The following is a 23,065-nucleotide window of genomic DNA, read 5'->3' as shown; positions in this document are numbered from 1 at the left end:
TATTTTTGGAAATTAGGAACTCACTATTTTAGTTAGTTTCTATTTTTGTAAAATGGGGACATACCATTTCAGTAGATAATTCATCCAAACATATCCTATATTGTGCTAATATAAGTCAATTGAATTAAATTGCTATTTTAGGTGAAACAATATGGAAAAGGAGTCTTTAGAATTGCATTTAGGAGTTGCGGAAAATAAAAACCAAACTTATTATGGATCTAGAAGCAAAGATCATGAGAGAACTGATCCGTTCCTGATGTCACCTCTAAGGAGATAAGCTGACTGTATGGTGTGTTCTGTACACTATAGGAAGACCGTACAATAATGTGGGAGCAGATTAAACACAACAGGAAAGGGTGTACGGAAGGTATGGAGCAAGGCCGTATGGTGGTGGAGCGATGCCGTACGGTAGTGGAGTAGGGCTGTACGATAGTGTAGCAAGGCAGTATGGTAGTGGAGGGGGTAGCTGTATAGTGGTTGTGGAGGGGGGCGGCGTACAATGATTAAGGAATGTTGTATGGTAGCAAGACACAGAGAGGATGATGGAGGGATGTCTGTACGGTGAGGATGGAAGGGTGTATGGAGTTGAGATGTCCAAAGGTGGATAGGTACGATGGGGAAGAGTGCCAGAACAAATATGAATGGAAGTTGAATACGTAGTACCAAACACATAGATGAGATCCAATACAAGCAATTGCACTTCAATGGAGAATATATGTTTGCTAATAAGAATATATTTCAGATTTGATAGATCCGAGCCAAGAAATACATAGACGGAATAAGGTGAGGGTTGAATCCCACCGAAATCGGAGAAAACCAAATAGGGAAGATCCTTCACTTCTGAAATGGCGAACAATACTGAACTCCAACAGGGATTTGCAGTACAAAGAAAACAATCCAAATCAGATACTAACATTACCTACATGCCGCACATAAATACCCCTCAAGAGAAAACTCTTGAGGGTTTACAAAAGAGCGCCGACACGGAAAACACCTACGAATAATTAATAAAAAATTGGGTCCCATTATTAAATAATTAAAGGTCCAAAAATATAATTTAAATTTTGGGACCATTAAATACTTAAAGTATTTTATTAAAATTGGGGGCATTACATGAACATTGAGAATGAAAAATGACAACAATAAAATGTAGAGAACCCCAAAACTAGAAAAAGAACTCTAGAAGAGTGAGGTATTGTTTGTCTGTAATAACCTTTTTCGGTTATGACTAGCAATACCACTTATTCAGACATTTGACATTTCAACGAACACTTGGTAGACATCCCAATTATCACCGAATATATGGGATTTATAATTCCAAAACACGGTATCGAAAAATGCAACATTTGTTCACAAATTCGGTTAACCTTAGCCTTACACATTGCTCAAATAAATATCAAGCACTAGTATATAAATCTGCCATGTGAATTTGCAGATTTCAATTTGAAACAACAAATGGCTTACAAGAAATTATGAATTTATTCATTAACTTACTATGCTTTAGCCAATATGCTACAACAATTCATCAATGCTGAAAGTAGAGAATTACACCAAATAGATATTGAACCTGTTTGTAGCAACCTTTTAAGAAATTAGAATTCAGGCCTTTTCTTAGCTATAAAACAATATTGCTAGTACCTTTGATAACAATGTCCAACCTCCAAGATGACGTCCCAGCCAAAGGAACAACTGTTGATGCCTGTAGAACCCTAAATCGCTGCCTTCCAGGAGAAGTTGGCAGCCACAAATGCCCAAAGTAATTCTCTATATTGGAGGCACGTTTTGATATGACAATCTCTATGAAATTCTTCTCAATTTCAAACACAAGCACTAGCAACAAGTTTCTCCTTAGCCAGATCAATATACAGTAGAAGAAGAAAGCAATTGTATACATCAACACAATTGCAAGTGCAATCCTCATAATGAAAACTTAGAATTGAATCTACAATATTTCAGCTGTAGATCCCAAACCCTTATACTTCAGCAAGGGCACAAAATTTCAAAACTTCAGAAGTGTAACAAAGACAACAAAAGAAAAATAATACTCAATTGGATGTCTTTCCCATCAAATGGCCTCTTATTTATAATCTCCAAATGGCACAAGTTTCCCAAATGAACTTCAATTAAGAAGCTTCCTGCTCACAACATTAAAATATAATAAAGTGTCATTATAATATAATATATTAATTGCTTTTGGCTCCAAAAATGACCTTTTCCACCATAACATAATATTTTGACACACAAGGCCTCTGTTTCTTGTGCCCACGATTTAAAACTTTTCATCCCAGTTCCAATGAGTTATGATACTGAGGTGATCAACATGCAAAACCAACAAAAATAGCAACCTCAACATATTTAGATGAATAGTAATAATAATTCACCTGTCTTGCGATAACAATTGAAGAATCATCAAAATCAAAATCTGACAACACTTGAGTGATTCAGATGATGAAAGACAGTGAATGAACCTGATGGGGTGACTTACTATAAATAGACGCTCCCTCCAAGATTCTAGGAGCCCAAACCAGAAGCCCGAAATAGAAATCGAGAGCATCACTCAACTCTTCTAAGTCATTTGAGCTCATCGGAACCAACAATTTGACTTACTATAAATAGTGAGTCCCTCAAATGGCCAAAACACACCATAGGCTGTTGAAAAGCCTATAACCCCACAACTAAGACCCTCAAATCCCACTGTCAGCTCATGGGGGTCGCGATGGTGAACTAACCAAGCCAATTGTAGGACCTTGCTAAAAATGGGGACATTACATTGTCCTCAAGCTACGATCTTGTGAGCTGTTACAAGAGTTGCCTAAAACAAGGTTTCGAAGGACTTCTTGACTAGAACATTAACATTGCACATCATATAGGCTTTAATTGCACTAAGAGTGTGCTAATCTTTGCCACAACTCCCTAGGATTTAAAGGTTGCCAGCAACAAGTCTTTAAAACTGATTTTTAGTGAATGCAGGAAAATTTATGTACATACTATAACCTCTCTTGAAGGTTTTATAACAGTATGAGTTACAAAATGAGTCAAAGAAGGAAGTTGCAGATTTTTGATCTATTAAGCCCTTGCATGCCCTTTCTTTATTGTCCTCTCTGCATGGTTGACTCATTGAATCAGCTTTGCACATTCAGTTTTGATAAGGTTAAATTCAACCCTAGTTGAATCGGTGGATATGTTTAGTTGAATCGGTGGATATGTTTGATTGCAGATGAACTTGTCACTATTTGACGATTATCTTGTGGAGGCAGATACTTCTTCCTCCTTTCTGTTAGACAGTTTCTGAAACTCAGCTTGGGTGTAATTTATAGGATTGAGTCCTCAAGTTGTGTTAAGCATACAACGGTAGCTTTCTATGAGAGCATTAAGCGACCAAGTTAACTTGTTTGCAATATCCTTGTGAGTTGGAGAAATATCATGTGCTCTGTTAAAGTTGTTGAATTGGAAATGATCAAGACGTGACTATGATGTCTCTGTCACTATTAGAAAATCATAGCAGTCCTTTGGCCTGCATTGACTTGGAGAGATATGACCAAATCATCCGAGCCATTGAAATTTTAGAAGAACATTTGTTTTTATCGAGATTTTCAAAGATAATGAATAATTGTAATTTGTGACATTTTAGATTAGTCATGTGACCCATATTCCATTTAAGACAAATTTAATACTTCATAGTTCATATATTTCATTTACTATCTAATTTAAATATGATACTACATATGCTTTTTATGTTTTTAGTTTTAGATGTTCCATAAACATATTTTGTTTCTTCAATTGAATTAGGAGATTTTTCTTTTTTGTTATCTCTTACAAACTCCTGTGACTTGCCCTTTTTTCACTATTTAGTGTAGTCTTGTAAATTTTTCTGGTCTCTCATGCTATTCATAATTTTTTTCCTCTGGTTCTCCAAAAACTGACAGTAATTTGGACATGTTTTTACTAGAGAAGAAGATTTGCACACTTATTAATAAAATGATGTTCTTATATTTCTTTTTGGAACAACTGATGTTCACCTGTATTGAAGCTATTTTCTCTTTGCAGTAAGGGTGCCTCTAAAAAGAGAGAGCGTGTGGACTTAAACCTACCTGATGGTAGTGGTATGGGTGATCATATTCAGCTGCTTGAAATTTATGAGGAATGGCACCGAAATTGTTATGATGTTGAATGGTGCAAAAATCATGGTTTGCAGGTTAGTCTTTAATGAAGCTTGATCTCTCTCTCTCTCTCTCTCTCACCCACCTCCCTATACTTTTTATTCAAAACGCTTTTTCTTTTCATACAAATCACTAATCAGTTTTCACACTAGTTGATAAGAATCTAAAAATTCAAATACAAAGAGGTGATTGAAAGTGATTTTTTGACACCTTGGAAAAGGGGAGGTTAAATACCTAGTAGACACACTTCTTACTCCGTATCTACAGCTATGCTCTAATGCAAGATATCATACATGTGCAAATTTTCATCAAAAAATTGTTATATTGAATTTTTAATAGCATGCATGTTTCTTATTTTTGTTTATTAATTTGTTGGGTTCTGAGATAAACTTCTATATAAATTTGTTTCCATGATTTCCAAGATGGAGCATGGTCAAACTACTTGAATACAATAAAAGCATTATCTAAAGGGTACAGTGGTTGACAGCAGATTAAGATAAGGGGCCTTATGTATTACAAGCATTCTTTTTTATCCTAATGAAGACACATTTAAATAATTTTGCATTGCCAGTGTCTTAGTCACAGAAACCTGATTATTTCCTGCCAGTGTCATGTTCAATCCTCCACTTTTATTATAGACTAGCACTTGCATCTTTGAAGGATGCAAGGGTTAGCCAACAGTGTTCCATATATTCACATGCAAATGCAAGTATTCTTTTCACAACAAGAAACAAATGGCTAATCACTAGAATCAAATAGATGTTAATGATACCAAATTAAAGAAATATAGAAAGATAATACACGAGCTAACTTTTAATCCTAATCTAATGCAAAGTATGCACTTTCTAATGAGAAATCAATAGAATTATTCATTTCATCATGCTTAATCTTCAAAATTAATCTACAAAAACAATTCGTAAAAAATTGTCTTAAAAAATCAAATAATTTGTTTAATGGGAAAATGAACAGTTTTTTTTTTTGAAAACTCACTTTTAATTATAAAATGTACAGTATCTTTTTCAGATTTGATCAATATACATTTTAAAAAATATTTCAAAAAGTATTATATAAAATGTTTATTACAACTTATTGAAAATAGAAGTTTACAGTGTTGCAAAACTAGAGGGATGATACACTGCAAGATTCATCCTTCATTCGATATAATGCCATTTCTCTCTTCTAATCAACTACAAACTCCAGGAAAGGACTATGACATCGAATTTTATATAAACTATGATCTTCGAGTGCAAGAGCATTTTTTTGTAGGTTTGCTTAGTAATTATTCAAAACATGCCACCATGCACCCAATTCAATTATCATAAAATAATCTTATGACATTAAGTTTAATATAAACTATGATCTTCAACTGCAAAATCATTTTCTTTCAAGTTTTTCGTAGTAATTCTTCAAAACATATAACAATGCATCAAATTCAATTATCAAAAAAAGTGTTTCTTTGGAATAGTAGTTGATAAATAAGACCTGAAACATCAGTCATTCTATATTCATTTGTTTCCTCAAGCTGACTGAAGAGATCACTATTCTTCTGCTCTATTTCATTTGATTACAATGTTACTTCATAGAGGATTCACAAATAATGAATGCTTTTGTGGCTGCCCATTTGTATCCTCTTCATCTTCCTTTCCATATAAATCGAGGCTCTCAGCATCCTTCTACTCATTTATTTCTTCTTCACTCTTCTTCTCAAGAAGACTAAAGAGATCATTACCTTTCTGCATTCCTTTATTTTTCATCAAACCTCCTTGATGTGCCACTAATCTGATTGAGGGAATCACTAAGAATGAAATTCCCCGAAAACCATATGTCCCCAACAATATATAATATAGATAGATGTATTTATAAATTTTCAAACATTCGAGCAATTTTAGATTGGCTTTACATACTTTTTTGATGAAATGGTTCCTTCACTTCTATTAATTATAAAATAAAATATTTATTAAAATAGTGGGTAGAAAAAATAATATTACACATCTGAAAGCTATATCTTATAACATGCCAATCAATACACCTATTGCATACCATTATTTATAATTTCAGTACATATCATTGCAATGAAGTATTTAGATAGTCTCTATTCATAAAAAAATTTATAGGTAAATACCCCCAAGTTCCAATTTAACCTTAGTTTTTATATCATTATTGAGCCTCAAAATATGCATTGTCTAAATTTGGACACCAATATTTTAAAATCAACACTTTTCCTTATTGAAACATTTACATAGAAATGAACATAATAAAGTTTAAAATTCCATAAAAAATCTATAAATGAATGAAATGTTTCAAATAACTTAATTTCTAATTTGGAATTTTAGAACATGAACTTCAATATTTAAAGAAAACTTGTGATAATTTCTAATTTGGAATTTTAGAACATGAAGTTCAATATTTAAAGAAAACTTGTGATTTTTTAAAGCAAAGATCATAATTTCAGCTCTTAATTTTATACAATAACTCACTTGAGGAGCTGCGTCCATTTATTTTAGACTTGTCCCATTGTATTTTCCAAAAAAGATGCTGACAACTTGTCCCAGTGGAGTTTCCAAATTGTTAAATAGGGAATTTTTTTGTTGTCACGTAAAATTTCCTAACAAAACGAAAATATTTTGAGTTATCCTCTGTTTTCTGTTTTTTTCCTTCAGGTATCCTGCTCGATTAAAGAAATCGATCATTGCTCTTCATTCGTCTCACCTCTCCTTTGTTATCAATTTTTCTGTGCCACACACCCCTGCCAAATTCAACAAGTCCATAAATGGCACTTTTACAAGCAAATTCTCTTCTTTGTTGCAAATCATGTGGCATAGATTCAGGCTGTCTTATGTGTAATGATCATAGTGGAGAATTTATTTACAGTGACAAATGTGCCAAAGCTCAGGAATTTTGAGGCTGGCACATAAGGCCATTTTGGTATGCTATAAATTCTAGCCATTTACAAAGCCCAAATCTTCACTCTGAAATACTATATTGCTCTGTGGCTCTTTTGCAGACAGGGAAGTCCGAAGTTTTCAAGACCACGCTGAGGGCAGGAATGTTCGAGTTTGTTAGCAACAAAGTGAGATATCAGACATGACAGCTCCAGAATAGCATCCATTAATTAATGTTTTGTATACAGAGAGTGTAAATCAAAGAAGCTTGGATTGTCATGGCATTGCACTTTACAGGGCTTCTGTAAGTACGATCTGCCTCTTTTGACTGCCATATGTGAGCGGTTACTGGAAGTCTGTGTCTGCTGATATCTATGGAGTTTTCGAACTTGTGTAACTCACTGAGTGGAGAAATCTCAAGGAGTTTTTTGTCTTCCATTTTCAGTGAAGAATTTGTTCGACACAGTCACATTGATTTGGCTTCCAAGTTCGAATCCTTTGCCACATACCAAATGAAGAATCAGCTGATCTTGTTGACGTTAGGGGTTACATTTGTATCCAGTGTGACATGGCCTGCCGTGCACTTTAAAATCTCACTGCCACATGCTCATTGCAGACATTAATGTTCTCACCAATTTCTGGTATAATTTCCTTTTTGGCCGACACCGTTTCCTATTTTGACGGCAGAACAATCTGGCTAAAGTCTTTTCCGGGGAGTAGCCTATCAGCTAATGAGAAAACTTCTGAACATATGATTCAAAGATATTACTTTTTTCCCCCATAAAATAATTCAGAGCTTAAATTGAACAATAAAAGAGATGTGAATGACTTTGACTGGTAGTAAGCTTTTTTCGAAAAACATACATATTAATAGTTTGGCTAGGATATATTAATCTTTTAGAGGCATTATCTCAACATGCACAAGACAAGCTAACATCTTGGTTTCCATGCCTAGTTGGAAGTCGTTGAAATCTTTTTATTTTAATTTAAGAAATTCCAATTCTGACGTAATTTAGTTTACTAATTCTGCCCTAGAAGACTCTGGCTTTTCTAATTCTAGAGGAAAGCAATAAACTGAACAATTGATTTACCTCATTTTGAGGAAAGGAAATTGCAACATGACTTAGTGTTTTCCGTTATTCTCTCCTATTCCCTTATCCTACCTTGTATAAATGCCAATGAAAATCATGCCATATTGGCTATGAAAAGTCAAGAAGACTATGGCGTAATCTGTTTCTTTTTCATAGCAGGACTTGAGAAATAGTGGCTATCAAAATATGAAACTACTAGTGCACAATCTCTGGAAAACTTAAAAGAAAATGTCTTATGGCAGTTTCAGAGATCATCATAAACTCCATAGAACAGAAAAAGAAGTTAATAGTTTCATTGCTTTCAAGCTTCACTCCATTCAGTATTAATAAATATTTGTTTGGTTACCAATTTTGGCTGCATGGGCCAAAAAGATCTTTCTCTAATCATCACAAATAAAGCCTACCTTCCAGTAGGCCATAGATTGTCATTTAGATTCCATCAAATTTCATTCCAATAAGATTTAAGATCAGACTCCTATCAGCTGCATATGTGCAGTTCGGTGGATCTACGGAGTGAAATTCTGTGGAACTGAAAATTCATCTTGAAATTCTGGTATTATCACATTTTTTTTCAGGGATATCTTAGATTAGTGCTACCTGATGGTCTAATATCCATTCATTCACATGATATTGTGCATGATTTACTATCTCTAATATTTTTTTCTGTAGTTCTATCTTTATTATCAAAACTATCACAACATGAATTGGATGTTTGATTTCTGCAGGTGAGATCTATGATTTTTGCAAAAGATGTCAGACAACAATTATCATCTCTAATGCGCAAGATAACCAAGGGTAATGATCTATCTGTTGCCCTCAACGATTACAGTTAATTGAGACAACCTTTAAAATTGATTATCATAGTTACTCTTTTGTAGCTGTTTGAGGGCTTGTTTATGCACTCTCATTTGTTTATTCGTTGTTGATCCTTGTGTTTCTGATTTTATTCTTTTTTTTAATAATTAAGGATTTTAGTTAAAGACAAAAAGCAGCAGCTATCCAAATACTATATAGAACTTATTTTTACAAAGCTTTATAAAAGGTCATAAAGCTTGTTTATGCACTTCGTCTTGTCTCTAGTTATTAATGATGCTTGTTAAAGACAAAAAAAAGTAGCTGTCCAAAAACTATGTAGAGACTAACTCACAAGTCAAGAATAGATAAACATTTGGGTAATGTAAATAGAGGTTTCTGAAAAGATTATGTAGCAAATGATAAATAGCTAAGTTACCAGATTTTCTCCAACCACCCTCAAAGTCTGGTTCGATTCTGTACAAAATCTGGTCCTTGTCAAAGTCTGTCCAAATTCTCTTGCAGAGCTACAAATTTGCTGCGAATTCTGTGAGAGGAACCCGGGCAGAATTTGCAGCAAATTTTGAAGAAGTTGCTGCCCGGTGGCCAAACCTGGGCTGAATTTGATCTCAAAACATTTTTTGGACTTTTGTAAAGTGGTTTTTATTTTTTTTGCATAATTTGGTCTATTCAATCCTCCCAACCCTAAAGTGATCACTACAAAAAAGAAAAAAGATGGTTTCTAATTTATGCATTTGTGAATGAAAATGAAAACTTGCTTATATAGGAAATCCAAATTGATAATAGGTGACATCTAAACTGACAATTATAGAGGAATGTCTTTAAAAAAGATATGATATCTTTGAATCCAGGGCTTAAAATTTGAATCTCAACTTTTGATCTAGCCTGGTTAGAAATTCTCTAACCAATACAAAATAAAAATTCAGATAACTGCACTTATCTTTTGACAATTACATCGATTCTCACTTGTCCCCTTGATATGGAAATATGTTCTATGCATGTGACTAAGCAAGTGTATCATGTTGTATGTATGGTTAAATGCTGCAATTAATATCTTGTTGAATTGAAACATAGATATGGTGGTGTATTTTGCTATGTTGCTTTACTATTAGCATAGTGATGTATGGACTTATTTGTTGTTGCAATATACACACACATACTTTTAAAAAACATATGTTTTTGTATGGATGAACCCAAAACAAATCCAAACCCAACCCCCAAAAAATTAGGATGAATTTCAAACCCAAAATCTCGAACCCGCATCCGTATCAGAATCTGAACCGGAAACTTAGATAAATGGAAATGCAATTTAAATTTTATTAAGAGCATGTTAATGGGGCCTACTTGGGCTTTAGACGTTGTTTGAATGACTAAATACATGACGGGAATGGGCAAGTGAGAAATTTATAATTGTAGAAACGTCTTATCAGTAAGAATACCAAAGGCTCTTATATTTAAAGCACAATAATATTATATGAGACAACATGGAATTGCATTTTTTTTGGATGCAATTTATACACATTATGATTATTGGCGGTTGACAAATTTTAGTCAGATACAAAATATTATCCTTTTTGGTCCTCTATTTTCAGATGGTAGTCTTAGGGTTCACAAATAATGGTAGGGAAAGGAGAGGAAACTATGATGACCACAAGCAAAAAGAAAAACACACAAGAAAGAATTATCTTCTAAAGAAGAACCCACAAAAAATGGTGATAGTGAAGTGGATGAGAAAGCTGAAATCATAGAAATAACTATAGCTCCTAGAACCAAACTAGTAAAACCTCCTTTGGGCCCCACACCTTATAGTTATCCATGGAGTGCTCACAACATGTAATGAGTATTTGAGTCTATTAGTGTCATGCCAAGAATTCTCAACCAGACTCAGCCAAACATAGATGCTAATTATTACTATTCTTTTTCCAAAATAGTTTCAACCAGTAATTTAAATTTGGCTTCCTAAAGAGATTCAAAATACAAATCCATGTTATACACACAAATTTCATTTTATAAATCTGCAAATACGTCTCATGAGATTTACAAGTTGAGAATAGAAATTTCAGTATATAACTATGCAATCACCATTTATTCTAATTTGTGAATGTAGTGTGTAAATCAAGTAACCCACAATAAAAATGTTACTCTTATATTTCAGCAACATACAATTATTAGCTAGAACACTAAACATGAACTCTATAAATTTCCAAATATATTTCCTTGCAATAATACAATAATGGGTACCACAAATACCCATAACACTGCTCGTTTCCACCCTAACAATTAATGGCATCATGAGGCCTCTTGAGCCCTAGCCATACCCTTGAGCAAAATGACTCATTTCAATCAAAGATCTTGATTGATATTTCAAGAGTTCTTTCTAAGATATTATGTAAAACTTCCTTTAAACTACTTTTCTATCACATTAACAAGAATCCTGCTATGAAAATAAAGAGAGAAATAACTATCTTTCTTGGACTCTTCCTTAAGATAGATCTCCATCTTCAAACTGCAAGATCCCTTTCTCCTCTTCCTCCATCTCCCTCTCCATCTTTTCTCCATCTTACCAATCCCTCTATTCAAGCTGCAAATTTTGGCTCTCTTCCTATTTCCAAGAATGGAGAGTGGGTGAACAAGAACAAAATCCTTCCCACGTTCTTCTTAAAAACCCTAACTATCTCTTTCTATCCCCATTATTTTAATGATGGCACAAGACTCTATGTCCTCCATTGTCTCCCACTCAATATGTCATATCTCCTAAAAAGGGGAGAAGGCATGGATTGTGTCTCCCACTTATCATTTTCGTCTTTCTTGGGAAGTGGCCCATTTGGGGAGTCAAAATGATAACGGGGACCATGATTTGACTTAAAAATGACCCATAACCCAAGGTACTATAACTGGGGTAGGTTAATTTTACCTTAGTTACCATCTAGGGTCTCATTTTCCCCCTAGAATCTCAATTTAAGAATTTTGAAGTCTAACTCGAAACGCATTCTTACAATGCTTATAGACATAAGGTAGAGGTTAAGATTTGAGTAACCACATTTTGACTAATACATTTTCATTAAAGTGCCTTTCCTTGTTGAATGCAACTTCAAGTGATCCCATTTGCAATATAATCACATAGAATTGAGTATTGTAGACCTAGTTGTCGTGCGTAGGATTGTCCTAGCTCTCTGAATAACTCCCATGGAGGTTTTCCTGTACCTTTCAATTCGAACATCAGTAACCCACAAAATCATGTACATATATAGTGTATGTAATTTACATCATCAACCTAATCAACTTACTATTCCATAATATCTGATTATATAAATATGCATTATTCCCATTAGGATTAAAATCACACAACCCAAGCTTGATTTCCATTTTCACAATCACTTTATGCATAATGTATTCATCACAACACAATATCTATTCAATTCGGTTAGCCATAATTCAATTACTAAAACTATCTAATTATCATCATGAGATAAAATGAAACAATATAAGGTAGTTATCCATAAGGTAAATCACATTAACTAATGAAGATATCAACATAAACTAGGCAATCCATCGTAGTGTGAATTAGATCTAATGCTACCAGTTTTACATATAAACTATTGTGTCATCAGTAGAGAGGTCCAACTACTTCTATTCGTAACCATTGCCAATTGTATGAATAGAATCCCTAGTTGATCATAAGTTGAGTTTAACTTGTACATTAATTAAATAAGCAAAATTCTACGATACAAAGTATCATATACACATTTTCACATAGTATTCAGATGGTTACAAATAATAAGTCAAACCTATTTAATTGGATGACAATACTAATCATAGTAAGTCACATAGGGATTCTCCCTAATCATGTTATTGCATAAGCCATATAATGTTCTCTAATGACAATATTAATATTTACAAATATGACCACTTATAGTCAAATTATATAGTAGGCAAACTACCGGTCTTTCAAATCCTTAATTGTACGAGGCCTTACAATTAGGAGGTCTGGTTGATGTGATAGAGTTCCAACCTTGTGCTCTACTTACGAACAACAATTTGAGTACTCATTCACTTCCTACAATTCCAAAAGAGGGAAGTCAACAAATCCATGATGGAAGTTTTGAACAATTGCATGATGAGTCACTAGCATTATCCATAGTGATAATGATGAGATGACCATTTTTTATCTAAATCAAATCAAAATTATTCCCTTGTTACCATTTAATTGTGTATTTAGGACTTGGAACCAATGACACACCATCTGTAAGGTTGCTAATATTGCTTAAAATTTAGATAGCTCTCACTATTTTGGTCATATAAAAGGTTCAACGATTTCAAATTTTAGTTGAGAAATAGTAATAGGAAGAGTTTATTAAAATGTATTCTCATGGATGCCTACAATGTAGACATTTGAAATGAAGCATCAATAGATTTCCATTCAAATGACCCCTCCTTTTGCTGATTCAGTGTCATGTCCCTTCTCTATTGCCACGAGGAGTCAAATTCTAGCCTACCATATTCCCTAGGCTAGAATTTATAATTAACAAAGGGATTACGTGAAATATGGCCAGAAAGCTAAAATACAATGAATAAATATTATAGTTATTCATTATAACTTAAAGAGTGACCATTTTAAGTAATAACATTATATTAATGTAGGCAATATTACGTAGGTAGGGCAGCTATTTACGATTTAATGAAGTTGTATATATTCTCTCTAAGACTTGAGTTATGATATTTAATTGTTTAAAGACCTCTCATCTTCATTTCTTCTTTCATGGTCAGGAGGTTGAGATTACTTCCTCTTACATGTATCTCGGCGTGAAGTTTTTTGGGCCCCGCTTTAGCTTGAGACCTACTATTTAGTCCAGAGTAAGGGCATGGGTTCCCTGGCCATGCTAGAAAGATAGTGCTTCAGACATCATTTCTAGGATATTTTGTCCAAGTTGTCTCTTTTGGACTCCTTGGTCGATTGATCGTTCTCTATGGCTTGATTGTTTGGGGGCCTTATCTTCTTGCTTTTGATTGGGCCTCTATTGAGCGTGTTTAGACGTTGCTGTTATGATGTTTCATTAGATGTCACATACTCACCCCCCCACAACATTGTCTTGGCTAAGTTTGGAGCTCATCCTATCAAAACTTGTAGCCATTTTTGACTTGATTTGGTTTCTTCATCGACTTCGTGGTTTAATGGAGTCAGGGGATGATCAACACAGATATTCTCATCTGGCATACTGTTCTTCTGTTGAGATTATGAGATTTGACACTTGTACTAGGTCGTCTTGTTGGTATGCCCAGGCCACCTTTTTGTTGGGTTCGATCGGGATTGAGATTGATCGTCTTCCTTCTTACTAGTTCTCGTTGGATGCTCCTACTCACCTCCCCTTACGTCATGAGTTGAATGAGCATGTCAAAAAGGATATATATAGGCAGTACATTACCACTACCCGGAGTAATCCCCCAAGGGGTTTGCCCCTAAGATGGCCTTTTGTGTTGAGCATTTTCTTGAGATTTAGAATGGTATTATTGTTCACCCTGCTTATCTTTATCGGCGCTGAGTCACACCCTATGCTTCTCTTTAGGCTCTTTTAGAGTTGACTCTCACCAACTTCAGGTTTGGACCGATCACCATATGGATAGGGTTGATCGGATTTATCAGCTGTGTACTTTGGCAGAGGTTGAGACTGAGACTCACTTTATATTTCAATGTCGTATCTACTATAAGATCAGAGAGAGATTTTACTGCTTATTCAGAGATTGTTTTTCTCTTTCAACATTCTTCAATTATATTGATCAACGATGTCATGCACTTTATCTTCAAGAAGCCACCTACCTTCTTGAGAATACCTTGTAGTCATTCATACCTCAGGGTCATATATCAAACCAGCTCATCACCGCCTTTTTCTCTCCCTTGTCTCCTCCACGGGGTTTGAAAAGGCCATACAATACTCCTCATTCTAGATCGGTTAGACATTGCACCAGCCTTTCCAGGTAGCAACACTCCTATAACAGTTCTAGACGACGTTTTAAGACTATGGATCGTTCACGGTTATATCCCTCTATTACTGATTTCTTTGTAACAAGGAAGGATCCATAGTCCTTATCTTGTTTTTGTCTAGTTTTATGTCTTGTTTTGTTTTTTCTCAGTCACCGTTTGGTGCTTCTTCTTTGGCCGACTCTTTTGTTTGTATGCTCAATCCCATAAACCCTCGTGGTTTTTCGTTAGACATTAATATTATTATATTATCTTATCTTATCTCAATGTCACTTAAGAGGAGACATCTAGAGATATAGATTGCTTTTCTTGGCTGGAGATTTTTTTATTGAAGGATGGATTTGGGGTTGAGGATTATTATCTATTGCATTTTTTTAATCGAAGGTTTGTGGAGCTCTGCAAAGTCTGATTAGTGGACGAAACCCTTGTATTTTCTGGTTTGGATGTTGAAGATTGTAGCTGCAATAGAGATCTTTATCTCTTATTTTTTGTAATGTCCCCTTTTTAGCATTCATAGCATGATGTTGTCGTTAGCCTATTTCCCCACGGTCTCGTAGGCTAACCAGGACATTAAAGGGGCTTAGAGGCCATTTGGCCTAGATAGTTTCAATTGCAGGTCTTTCTGAGGGGTTTTGAGGCAACTTTGGGGATACTTACTATTTATAGTAAGTCATCTTGGGCATGGGTGGACATCCAGTGGCAGCGGTATGTCGATGGTAGTTGTTTAAAATCGGCAAGAAGACTTGTTTATCATTGATAAGATTTGTTTTGCATTGATAAAACTATTTTATAAAGTTAAATTTAAATATTTAACTTTATTAATGCATAGACTATAGTTTGTGGGAAATATTTAAATTAAAAGAGTCCTTTTTATTTTATAACACATTGGAGACATAAGTTACATAAAGGGAGTTATGTTTTATCCCACATTGAAAAAACGAAGGATGGAGCTCTTGTGAGAACACTATAAAAGAAATGGAAGAGCTTCTTTTATTCATGGTTGGAAATATCAAAGAAATTGGAGAATTTTCTGGAGGTTATGTCTCAATAGTTTGAAGGACGAAATCCGTTCAAGCTGAAAATCTTGACGCCATTGAAAGATATGGTCTTGAGATTCAACAGAGTAGCAATCCGAAAAAGCAGAAACGAAAAAGCGGAACCGAAAAAGCAGGCGGAAAAAGCGGAATCGAAAAAGCAAGTGGAAAAAGAGGAATCGAAAAAGCAAGCGAAAAAAGCGGAACCATAAAAGCAGGCCGGAAAAGCAGTTCGAGAAAGTAAAGCAGAAGGGGCAGCATTGAAGGAAAATTATTACAGCCATCTACAACCAGGTTCCTTTGCTAGTATTGTTTTTTTTAAGGTAAATAAGTTTCAGCTGTAAGTGTGCATTATACCAGCATTGTCATTTTGTAATTCATGTAAATGCCAAAGTCTTGGCCATATTTCATGAGCATTGTATTAGAAATTTGATTGCAATCAAAAAGATAACAGTTGCTGGTATCATTTAAGCAATTCAATCTCATTATTTATTAGCTAGATAGTTTGCATACCAACTGTTTGCAAAAATGCCAGTTGGCTGTAGATGTTCATTTCTCATGCTTAGATCATATATATGCATTGAATATTGTCAAATTTAGTAGCACACTCATGTTAGGTCATTGTGTAGTCCATTGTAGTCTTCTAGCATAAGATTCTCATTGATGCAAATTGAAGAAAAAGTCATTTGAAGCTAGCTGAAATACCATATCAGTCATATGTCCTTTGCATGTGAATTGTTTGATGAAATTCTTTGAGCTTTCATCAACATTTTTTTGAGGGCAGATTTGAGGAGGGTTATTACAGTGGTATCAGAGCTTGCTTGCAAAGTGTTCGACGAAATGTCAAACAACTGAAGTATAAAGATTTTTGGTATTTGAAGAAGTTATATCCTATTGGGGTTATTATAGTGGCTTGCAAAGTGTTTGACGAAATGTCAAACAATTGAAGTATAAAGATTTTTGGTGTTTGAAGAAATTATAACCTATTCGGGTTATTACAGTGGTATCAGAGCTATAAGTCCTGCCATCCCATGGAGGTCTTATAGGGAATTTGGAATAGCCAGATAGAGAGAAAAATGTTTGACAAAATGAATGCCGGTCCAGATCAGGGAAAGGAAAGATTCTTACAATTATTAGACACCTTAGCATAGGGACAGCGATCAACAGAGCAAAGAGCACAGGAACAGAGTCAGAGATTTGAGCTTATGATGCAGATGATGGCTTGTCAAATGGGGTTGAATGCTAATGTGGGTGGAGGAAATAATTAGAATGGTAATAATCAGGATGGGGCACATAATGGAGGCGAACAAGTTGGGAACAATTTCAGTCATGCACCCCAACAAACTAGGACAGTGAGTTCGCGGCCCATGATTCCCATATTTCCTCCTAGAGCTCCAGAGCAGCCCGTACCAGAGCCCCAGATCACTGATATACAGGACCAGCTAAGGAGAGATTGGGAAGCCGGAGGTCCAGATTTTATTGCTGCAATCACCTTTAGGGAGTATATAGATGTGCGGATGAAGCATATGCCATGTGGACATGACAGGAACCAGAGCTATGAGCTACGAAAGAAAGTAGGGAAACTTCAGTTATCATATTATGATGGCTCGGGGAAGTCTACAGCAAGAGCTTGGGTTCAAAAGCTTGACACATACTTACAATTGAACTTTATGCCTGAGGAAGAAGCTATTAAGTATGCAACAATTCACCTGGATGGGTTAGCACACAAGGGGTGGCATCATGGTATGGTCACTATGGGTCATGCACACATTACCTCATATGTGGAGTTTACGGAGAGACTGATTGAACGCTTTGATAGGCCTAAGGATCATACTTTCCCTATGATAGGCGGAAACTTGTATGAGGAGTTTAACAGACATGCAGATTCGATACAGGGAGACTTCAGCACATCTTCAGGTAATGGTTTATTTGCATCACCTTCACAGGCAGAAGGGGTTTCAGATGTTGTGCAGGTTGAGCCAGTTGCATCAGAAGGTGATATCATAGGCACACCGGATTGCATGATTGACACAGATAGTGATTCCAGTACAGTTGGGCTGGATGAAGTTACAACAGTTGAGGATACTGTCATGTTTGAGGATAGTACAGTTGATCAGAAAGTGAGCATTCAGGACTTTGCAAAAAATGAGTATCAAGCACAGTTGGATGCTTCTTTACATGAGATAGAGGCTAGTAGCTCTTCACTTGGTTTGGCAAGCTAGCTGAAGACAAGGGACAAGGATATTGTCACGGCTTTATCTTATCATGACAGGATACATGATTGATTGAGAATCACATTTGGATGATTCAACTGCAGGAGAGAAAGAAAGGAGTCACAACAGGTTCTTCTTGTGACGACTTACAACAGATCAAGGAAGATGCAGTGAAGAAGGAGGAGAAGGAGGTTGACCGGCTTTTCCATGAGCTGGAGGATACTTGAAATTCCCTGGTGTGTACTCGGTTGGCTCTCTAGGATTCTGAGAGACACGTGGACGAGCTTTGTCTTGAGGTGAGTTCAGTTCGGAAGTTAGCGCGTATAGCAGGGACTCAGTTTTCTTTTACAGTTGAGTCACATGATGATGATATGAGTATGTCTAGCATTCACACTCCGGATTCAAAGATTGTAGACAGGTGCGTGAAGTCAGTTGGTATTGTTCACATTACTCAGGTGAGAAGTTTACTTGAATTTCCAGCTAGTTTCCGTTCATGGATTAGATGTTGGGATCCTTATCTTAGTAATTGGGATCGTTTTGACCAGAGATATTTATCATTCCTTGGTAGTAGTATCTATTGCACCATCATGGACTTGATTAGTAGTTTGCTAGGTGTAGTTCTCATCCAAGCCAGCAACTTGTTTGATGCTGGAATTAGTTTTTACACACCTGTGTTGGGCATTGTTCATATATCCAGTCGACCATTCTTGTTGGAATGGGTTGATGATCTCTCAGATATGACAGAGTTTACAAAAGAGTCCCAGGATCCGAGTATTACAGATGATAGCTATTCCGAGGTTACTCCTTTGGACAGTGTACCAGGGATATAGTATAGGAGTTCGACTAGTTGGCACAATCATGTGTCTAGTCAGCTGAGAGTTGGCGAGCGAGACATTTCTATCGCTTGCGAGCATTTCGATGCTGCTCGTCAGTTGTTAGCAGTTTATGGATGGGGTTCTCCTACTAGTGATGAGCAGGGAGGCAATTATCTTTCCTTGACAGAGATCCACTCTTTATGGGAGGCTATCTAAATTCTGAGACAAAATTATATGTAGTTGGTAGCTGACAGAGATTATCTTATGGAGTGGGGGAGTACAGCATACGATGCATTATTGGCCAAGGAAGATGAGGTGAGTGAGCTTACTCAGCAGCTCGAGGTGACTTCTGAGATTCTTGAGAGTACACAGTTGGCTTTCGAGGAGTCACAGTTTCATTTGGCTAAGGTGACCATGGAGTTAGAGCGACTTCAGTCTTTACCAGATTCTGTACAATCACAGACCGTGGTGTCTAGTGATCCGCGAATGTCCATGGTCGAGGTTGATAGAGGTAGTGGAGATGAGGATATATCTGTCCACGACACTACTATTGGCATATTTGGTCCATTTCCACTGGAGGCAGGTTCAACTAAGTTGGGCGCTGCAGCTGAGCATTGTGATATGTTTGACTTGGAGGGCACAGAGACTAGTGATGTTGTTGTTGATTCTACACTCTTGGCTATATCATCCTCTGACTTAGCTGATGATCAGTCATAGTTGGTCATATCACGTCTGCAGGATGAGTCTTTGATTGAGATTGGTTCTTTTATTGGCATTATACTGTAGGATATGTTCCTCGGTTTGCTTTTGATCCATGTGTTGAGGAGTTGATGGCAGACAGGTTTGCTTTGGGCTCTCGTTTTTGCTATCTACCGTGTAATGACTATTCACCATCAGCAGTGCATGGGTGTTATGGTTATGAGACAGTGACCGGTGATCTGCAGAGTTGTGTTAATTGCAGTAGGTGTGCAGTGTGTGGATTCTCTGTATTTGGTGCAGTTTCATGCGAGAGTATTCATCGTTGTTGCAGAATTGTATTGTACATTCCACATAGGCTAGTGGGATGTGTTGATGGTATTTACTATGTTGGCAGTTTGGGTTATCTACTCTACTTGGGTTCTGATATTTCGAGAGCTTTTTTCGCATGGGTTCCTGACTTTGGAGTTTGGGTGAGTTGTATTCGCCAATTTGATTATGGATTCCTCTTGGTTAATTTTCAGAAGTTGTTGCAAGAGCCTATGTTGATTGACAACAGTATAGTTCATGACTACATTTGGGATCCAGGTGGATTGATTGGGTTGTTGTTCGACCATTGCTTGGGGACAAGCAATTTTGGGAACGACAGACTGTAATGTCCCCTTTTTAGCATTCACAGCATGATGTTGTCGTTAGCCTATTTCCCCATGGTCCCGTAGGCTAACCAGGATATTAAAGGGGCTTAGAGGCCATTTGGCCTAGATAGTTTCAGTTGCAAGTCTTTCTGAGGGGTTTTGAGGCAACTTTGGGGATACTTACTATTTATAGTAAGTCATCTTGGGCATGGGTGGACATCCAGTGGCAGCGGTATGTCGATGGTAATTGTTTAAAAACGGCAAGAAGACTTGTTTATCATTGATAAGATTTGTTTTGCATTGATAAAGCTATTTTATAAAGTTAAATTTAAATATTTAACTTTATTAATGCATAGACTATAGTTTGTGGGAAATATTTAAATTAAAAGAGTCCCTTTTATTTTATAACACATTGGAGACATAAGTTACATAAAGGGAGTTATGTTTTATCCCACATTGAGAAAACGAAGGATGGAGCTCTTGTGAGAACACTATAAAAGAAATGGAAGAGCTTCTTTTATTCATGGTTGGAAATATCAAAGAAATTGGAGAATTTTCTGGAGGTTATGTCTCAATAGTTTGAAGGACGAAATCCCTTCAAGCTGAAAATCTTGATGCCATTGAAAGATATGGTCTTGAGATTCAACAGGGTAGCAATCCGAAAAAGCAGAAACGAAAAAGTGGAACTGAAAAAGCAGGCGGAAAAATCGGAATCGAAAAAGCAAGCAGAAAAAGCGGAATCGAAAAAGCAAATGGAAAAAGCAGAACCGTAAAAGCAGGCCGGAAAAGCAGTTCGAAAAAGTAAAGCAGAAGGGGCAGCATTGAAGGAAAATTATTACAGCCATCTACAACCAGGTTCCTTTGTTAGTATTGTTTTTTTTAGGGTATTATAAGTTTCAGCTGTAAGTGTGCATTATACCAGCATTGTCATTTTGTAATCCATGTAAATGCCAAAGTCTTGGCAATATTTCATGAGCATTGTATTAGAAATTTGATTGCAATCAAAAAAATAACAGTTGCTGGTATCATTTAAGCAATTCAATCTCATTATTTATCAGCTAGATAGTTTGCATACCAACTGTTTGCAAAAATGCCAGTTGGCTGTATGTGTTCATTTCTCATGCTTAGATCATATATATGCATTGAATATTGTCAAATTTAGTAGCACACTCATGTTATGTCATTGTGTAGTCCATTGTAGTCTTCTAGCATAAGATTCTCATTGATGCAAATTGAAGAAAAAGTCATTTGAAGCTAGCTGAAATACTATATCAGTCATATGTCCCTTGCATGTGAATTGTTTGATGAAATTCTTTGAGCTTTCATCAGCAGTTTTTTGAGGGCAGATTTGAGGAGGGTTATTACAGTGGTATCAGAGCTTGCTTGCAAAGTGTTTGACGAAATGTCAAACAACTGAAGTATAAAGATTTTTGGTATTCGAAGAAGTTATATCCTATTGGGGTTATTACAGTGGCTTGCAAAGTGTTTGATGAAATGTCAAACAACTGAAGTATAAAGATTTTTGGTGTTTGAAGAAATTATAACCTATTGTGGTTATTACATTTTTTGAGATAGAAATATGATGATTATGACCATTATAGTCATCTTCAGTTGAAAGAAAGTTTTGTGATAAAGATAATATTATATAAAGAGATGTGTCATACATCGTGCAAAGAGGCATGGGCATGGAAATATGAAATGTTGAACATTTGGAAATATGAAGGGTCTTGTATTTGAAATTTGAAGAGACCTTTGTGTGTAAGATGAAGAATCCAAATCTTAATCTATTTATTTGATTTCTTGGTGCATTGTAAGGCAACCAAGTGAAACTTTGAAGATTTTTTTATGAATAAAATAGACATTTTTGCTGGTGTGGTTGGACTTTTTCCCTTCAAGCGGAAGGGTTTTCCTAGCATAAATTCTTGCCTTCTTTCTGCACTTTTCTTATTGCTATTTATCTAATTATTTGGAAAAAACATTAACATGGTATCAAAGCCAAGTTTAGATAACAACATTTAAGGAAGGTATTAATTGTTTGAGGGTAGAGAGTTGATGTTTATAGTCATATATTATCGTTCAAAATGTGACTCTCTTGAAATCATTGCTCCCTGTGATATTCCTTTTATTCAATTACTTTTTAAATTGAATCTTGATCATTTTTATCACTCTTTGTGAGACCGATTAGAGACAATGGTAATATTTATATTAGAGTTGTGGTGCACATCTTGATAAGTTACAAGAATTCCTAATGAGCATATGGATCAGAGTATGTTTTGGTATCTTATGATTTTGATCAAGGAGGAGGTCGAGGAGCTGTATTGATTGTGATCACAACTCAAATCCCTACAGATTCCCACTGCTCATGGGGGAGCTTGTTAGATGGTCCTCCTACAACTTCAATCTCTCTTGTTTTGCCTCACATTCTTCTTTTTTCAATGGTAGTATCTCTTTTACTTCATGGTCTTCATCTCTTTCTACCAACTTGCCTTAATCTTTAATGTCAATTTTTTTAAAGTCATGTCCCTGCTTATAGCCACTTCAGTTTTCATGATGGCGTTGTGAAGATTGTTAATTGCTTATTTGGTTAATATCCTTGTGGATGCCATCAATTCTCGTAACTACCGTCTCTTGCCATTCCATGGGAACCTCTTAATTGGTAATAACATCTATGAAGATCACAAAAAATAGCCATGTAGAGTAAAAACACTATTCAATCATCATTGATCGTATTTATCTGGTTGTTTTTGTT

At 35.7% G+C, this 23,065-nt stretch overlaps 1 protein-coding gene across 1 annotated transcript in view; it reads left to right on the top strand.

Moving 5' to 3' along the window:
* The window catches only part of LOC149564066 (RNA helicase family protein), a 280,646-nt gene that overhangs the window by 188,814 nt on the left and 68,767 nt on the right, over window positions 1-23,065 (top strand). Inside the window, exons 12-13 of the mRNA XM_089827161.1 lie at window positions 4,048-4,195; window positions 8,859-8,928. Coding sequence (XP_089683287.1) covers window positions 4,048-4,195; window positions 8,859-8,928 — 218 coding nt within the window. The remainder of the gene's footprint in view (window positions 1-4,047; window positions 4,196-8,858; window positions 8,929-23,065) is intronic.

This window comes from Cupressus sempervirens, chromosome 4 (genome assembly GCF_028749045.1).
Source record: "Cupressus sempervirens isolate cs-2001-9-10 chromosome 4, ASM2874904v1, whole genome shotgun sequence".
NCBI lineage: Eukaryota > Viridiplantae > Streptophyta > Pinopsida > Cupressales > Cupressaceae > Cupressus > Cupressus sempervirens.
Note: the sequence above shows the minus strand (reverse complement) of the source record. Positions and strands in the feature narration are given on the sequence as shown.